General features: G+C 49.7%; 1 protein-coding gene across 1 annotated transcript; it reads right to left on the bottom strand.

Annotated features, from left to right (window-relative positions):
* Nucleotides 1-1310: 1310 nt before the first annotated feature.
* On the bottom strand, nt 1311-4377 carry LOC141424910 (uncharacterized). Its single transcript, XM_074079737.1, has 2 exons — nt 2832-4377; nt 1311-2710 (listed from the first exon to the last, which is right to left on the bottom strand). Exons 1-2 carry the CDS (start codon nt 3522-3524, stop codon nt 2546-2548), a joined length of 858 nt encoding a protein of 285 aa, XP_073935838.1. The 5' UTR covers nt 3525-4377; the 3' UTR covers nt 1311-2545.
* Between the last annotated feature and the right edge of the window lie 785 nt (nt 4378-5162).

Genomic DNA, 5162 nt, shown 5'->3' with positions numbered 1-5162 from the left:
GTTCCGGGTTAGGCAACAAGGTGGCAGGGTTCAGGATTACGGGATCTGTGAAGGTGATCCGAGGGGAATCCAACAAGAGCCCCTGGTAGTGGGTGAGCCTGGCATTCGTCATCCATTTCCCAGGGGGTTGTTTAAGGATTCCCTCCACCGGGTGAGGGGCCGTTACCCAGAGGGCCTGTCCAAAGGTTAGTTTATCGGCTTTTTCTCACCAGCACGGCAATGGCCGCTATGATGCGGAGGCAGGGGGGCCATCCTGCCACTACTGCGTCTAATTTCTTGGAAAAGTATGCCACTAGTCTCTTCCAGGGACCTAGCTGTTGGGTCAAGACTCCTTTGGCTACCCCCTTTTTCTCATCTACAAACAGAGTGAATGGTCTTGTAGGATCTGGCAAGGCTAAGGCAGGGGCCTGCAAAAGAGCGTCTTTTAGCCGAACAAAAGCCTGTTGTTCTCTCTCTCCCCAACTCCAGTCCGGAGTTTCTTTGGTGGCCTCATATAGGGGTCTGGCTATTTCCGCAAATCCTGGAATCCAGAGTCTACAGAACCCCGCGGAGCCCAGGAATTCTCTCACTCCCCTAGTGGAGGTCGGGGATGGGATAGCTAGAATAGTCTGTTTCATGGCATCAGTCAGCCATCTTGCTCCATCTGCAATCCGATAACCCAAATATGTCACTGACCTTTTACAGATGTGGGTTTTCTTGGCACCTGCCCGATACCCCAGCTCACCTAATTCCGTTAGCAGGTGTTCAGTAGCCTTGATGCACTCCTCTCGGGTTTCTGCCACTAATAGTAAGTCATCAACATACTGTAATAGAGTGACTTGTGGGTGACTCCGACGAAAAGATTCCAGGTCCTGGCTCAAGGCCTCGTTAAACAGGGTGGGAGAGTTTTTAAATCCTTGCGGCAGTCTGGTCCAAGTGAGCTGTCCGGGTTGCCCCCCATCTTCTTGCCATTCGAAAGCAAATAGCGGCTGACTAATTTCTGACAATGGAATGCTGAAGAAAGCATCTTTCAAGTCAAGGGTTGTATACCATACTCGGGAGGGGGGTAGGTGGCTGAGCAAGGTATAGGGATTCGGAACGGTGGGATGAATGTCCTCCGTCCGCTCGTTTACCTTTCGTAGGTCTTGCACAGGCCTATAGTCCCCGCTCCCCGGCTTTCGGACGGGGAGCAGAGGAGTATTCCAGGCAGACTGACAAGGCCGCAGTACTCCTTCCTTTATTAGTCTGTGGATATGAGGGGCTATGCCTCTTCGGGCCTCCTCAGGCATAGGATACTGTTTCACCTGAATGGGGAGAGCAGAAGCCTTCAATTGTATAACTACGGGCGGGAGGTGTTTGGCGAGGCCGGTTCCCGCAGTCTCCGCCCAGGCCGTGGGAAATCTTTTTACCCAATGAGTCATGTCCCCTCCTGGTTCCTGTTGACTCTCAAACAGACGATGCTCGTCAGCCAATGATAGGGACAAGACATGAATCGGGCTCCCTTCTCGATCAGTCACAATTATTCCATCTGGTTCAAAATGGATATGGGCCCCTATTTTGGTGAGTAGGTCCCGTCCGAGCAGGGGAGCGGGGCTCTCAGGGACGACCAAGAAGGAGTGTGTGACCTGGTGTTTTCCTAAGTTCACCTTTCTTTTGGTAGTCCATGTACATAACTGCGTACCGGTGGCCCCCTGAACAACACTTGTTCGTGCCTTGTTCAAAGGTCCATGTGCCTTGTTTAAAACCGAATATTGGGCGCCGGTATCCACCATGAACCCCATCGGCTTCCCCTCCACATGCATTGTTATCCAGGACTCGGGGAGGGGGTCCGAGCCCCGTCTCCTTCAGTCCTCTTCTCCGGCTAGGAAGACTCTGGCCTGCTCTACTGCTCGTTCCCTTTCCCTGTTTTCCCCCGGTCTCCTTCCAAACCCTCTTCTTCCCTTTAACTTAGGACATTCTCTCTTCCAATGCCCCATTTCCTTACAGTAAAAACAGTGTTCCTTATCCGGGGTCCTGGTGTGGCCCCCTCCCCTGGGTTGGTCCCGGACACCCGCTAGGAAAATACGAGCCATTTCTCTCTGTTGCTTTCGGTTTTCCTTAGCCTGGAACTCCCGGTCCTCCTTTCTCAATTTCTCCTGGGCCTCCCTGTCTTCCTTTCTCTGTCTTTCCTCCCTTTCTTCTGGAGTTTCCCTAGCGGTAAAGACCTTTTCTGCTACCTGTAGCATTTCCCTTATAGTCATCTCCCCTAAGTTTTCCTGTTTATTGAGTTTTCTCCTAATGTCTGGGGCTGCCTGATTAATGAATGAGAGTACCACAGCAGACCGGTGGAGGTCCGCCTCAGGGTCAATCGGGGTGTACTGACGGTATGCCTCATAGAGGCGCTCTAAGAAACCGGCTGGGCTTTCGTTTTCCCCTTGAATGACTGCTTTTACTTTTGCAAAATTGGTGGGCCTTCTAGCGGCCGCTCAGAGACCGGCCATAAGAGTCTGGCGGTAGATCCGAAGACGCTCCCTACCTTCTGCGGTCCCGAAATCCCAATCAGGGCGGCGTAGGGGAAAAGCCTCGTCTATGGCCGGTTGGAGAGTTGTGGGTCTCCCATTATCCCCCAAGACGTTCTTCCTCGCTTCGTTGAGGATGCGCTCTCGTTCCTCCGTCGTAAAAAGAGTATTGAGCAGCTGATGACAGTCATCCCAAGTGGGGCGGTGTGTATGCATGATGGACTCCAAGAGATCTATGAGACACTTGGGGTCTTCAGAAAAGGGCGGGTTCTGCATCCTCCAGTTATATAGATCACTGGAGGAGAAGGGCCAGTACTGAAACTGTTGCCCCCCTCCTGGTCCCCCTTGGCCTACCATCCGGACTGGAAGTGTAGGGACAGTTTCCTCCCCATGTGTTGATGAGGAAGGCCCGTCTTCCCCCTCCCTTTCCCGGATCCCTCGGGGGCGAAGTCTTCGACCCATTCCTCCTCCTGCTGCCAGTCCTGCTGAGGAGGATGAGGAAATTTCCTCCTCCGGGGCACTGGCTTGGCCAGGGGGAGTCACGTATGGAGGCGGCCGATCTTCCTCTGCCCCTGCGAGGGATGGGTAAAGGGGGGAACTCTCTGGTAAGATCGGAGATGGTGAAGGAGATGCCCTAATTTGAGGACCGGTCAAGGTGGGAAGAGGAAGTTTTTCCTCCTCCTTTATGACCAAGGCGGGCGTGACTGGGGTTTTAGCCCCGGGGGCCGAACTGGAGGGGTGGGTCAGAAAAACTGTTAACCAAGGGGGAGGGTTCCTCACCAATTCCTCCCAAACCAAAATGTAAGGAACTTGGTCTGGATGGCCTCGATTGTCTGGCTGAAAAATGACTGCTTTAACCTTAGTGATCAGGTCTAGGGAGAGGGAACCTTGAATGGGCCACCCGACTCCAAAGGTGGGCCACTCTGCAGAACAAAAGGTGTCGAACTTACCTTTCTTGATGACCAGACCTGCATTTAAGGCCCTTTCTTTAACTTCTGAAAAGTGAGAAAGGATCAGAGACTTTGGGGTTGTTTGTCCCTGTCCCATTGTGGAAGGAGACTCAAACACCAAGAGAGATAGAACAAAAAGGGTAAAGGCAACAATAATTCCACACACACACAACACTCTCCAGCACTCGCTCGGACCGGTCCTTCTCTCACACTGGTGCGCAACCTCCTCACCGTCCAACTGGGATATCAGGCCGAAAGGCGTCCACTTGACGGGTGGTCGGTCGACTAGCTCAATTAGTTCTTCACCTGGCGCCAGGGTTCCTAAAATGCTCGAGCCCAAATGAGAGGAAAGCCTCTCCCAATAGGACCCTGTGGTCCTCCTTGCAAGATTCCCAGAATGAATCTCCCTGGGGATTGGCCGAATCCCCGCCGCGGCCCAAATGGAACACTCAAGTTCCTCCAAATGAGGGTCTGGGATCCCCTCCCAATGCCTAGGACTTGGGATTGCCCCTGCTTTCTCGCAGGCAAGTTCTGTCTCTCGAGAAAATGGAATCTCGGTGGGACCTCCAAATGTTAGGACCCAGAATCCTATTCCCCCGAGAGACAGAGAGCCAGGCGTGAATGCAATCAACAAAGCAGAGTTTATTGGACTGGCTAGCCAGGGTCGAGCTCCCACACGGACACGCAGGACCGGTTAGGAAAGCAAGACCCTGAGCCTCTTAGGGGGAAGTCTTATATAGACTGCAGTGGCGTGCATATTTTTGTTATCAACATTAGATAAGCAGGCAGAGCACATCCTGCACGTACTTCACATCTTGCACGTACCGCACATCTTGCATTCCTCACATTCTATATCTTATCTACACGGAGTGTTTGGTACTGGTTTCTCCAACAAGGGGGTTGGGGCCCGCTGAAACCTCATATTCCTTTCACCAGGATTCTAACAAAGCAGGTATTTTTCAAGTGAGGGTAATTCCAAAGACTTTCATGGTAGATAGGACCAGTATTTGCTATCAAAAATTCCATTTGACTTTTTAACTAGGTGGTGGCCAATTATGTGAGTTAAAATGCAAACACATCAACAGATAAGCAAATTAAGATGAGAAAGCATGAGTAATGCTTTCTATTGCCAAGATGATAGGTTCCTAGACAATTTATCCAGGAGCTGAGCAATAAAAAATACTCCATTGTGCAGAAAGCAATAAAGATCAAATATTAAGAATAGCCTGGAAGGTGAGGATTGGTGTGTGTTTTATTTCATTCTTATGCTTTTTTTTTTCAGTTAATCTTTACTACTTATTATTAGATAAAACAATAAATTTATTAAGAAGTGGCTTGGATTATTGGTAAGTTCAACAAATTTGACAAAATTAAAATAAGGATAAAATAATGCCATGAGAGCTGTAACATATATATATATGTTTACGAACAATTGTAAAAGAAAGAAATTTCTTAAAATATGAAAATGTGGAAGCAGAGTCTCTACTAACATGAAAGAAGGGAGATATGCATTCAGTGATAATGTTAGGAAGCAGTTAGCCATGAGTGATGGGTGAGGCAGGCCAGATAGAAGAGGAGACAGGGAAATTATATCATTTTTAATAAATGTTAAAAGGACCAAACTCATACATTGAAACAAAAAAGTAAAAACTAAAAAGTCAGAGCAGCTAGCCCCTCCCACCCCTTTTTAGATGTTAAGTTACAAGAACAGGGAGAAATAGAGGGACAACCTGTA

The sequence above is a fragment of the Castor canadensis genome, chromosome 7, assembly GCF_047511655.1.
Source record: "Castor canadensis chromosome 7, mCasCan1.hap1v2, whole genome shotgun sequence".
Classification (NCBI taxonomy): domain Eukaryota; kingdom Metazoa; phylum Chordata; class Mammalia; order Rodentia; family Castoridae; genus Castor; species Castor canadensis.
This window is presented reverse-complemented; position numbering and strand designations above follow the sequence as displayed.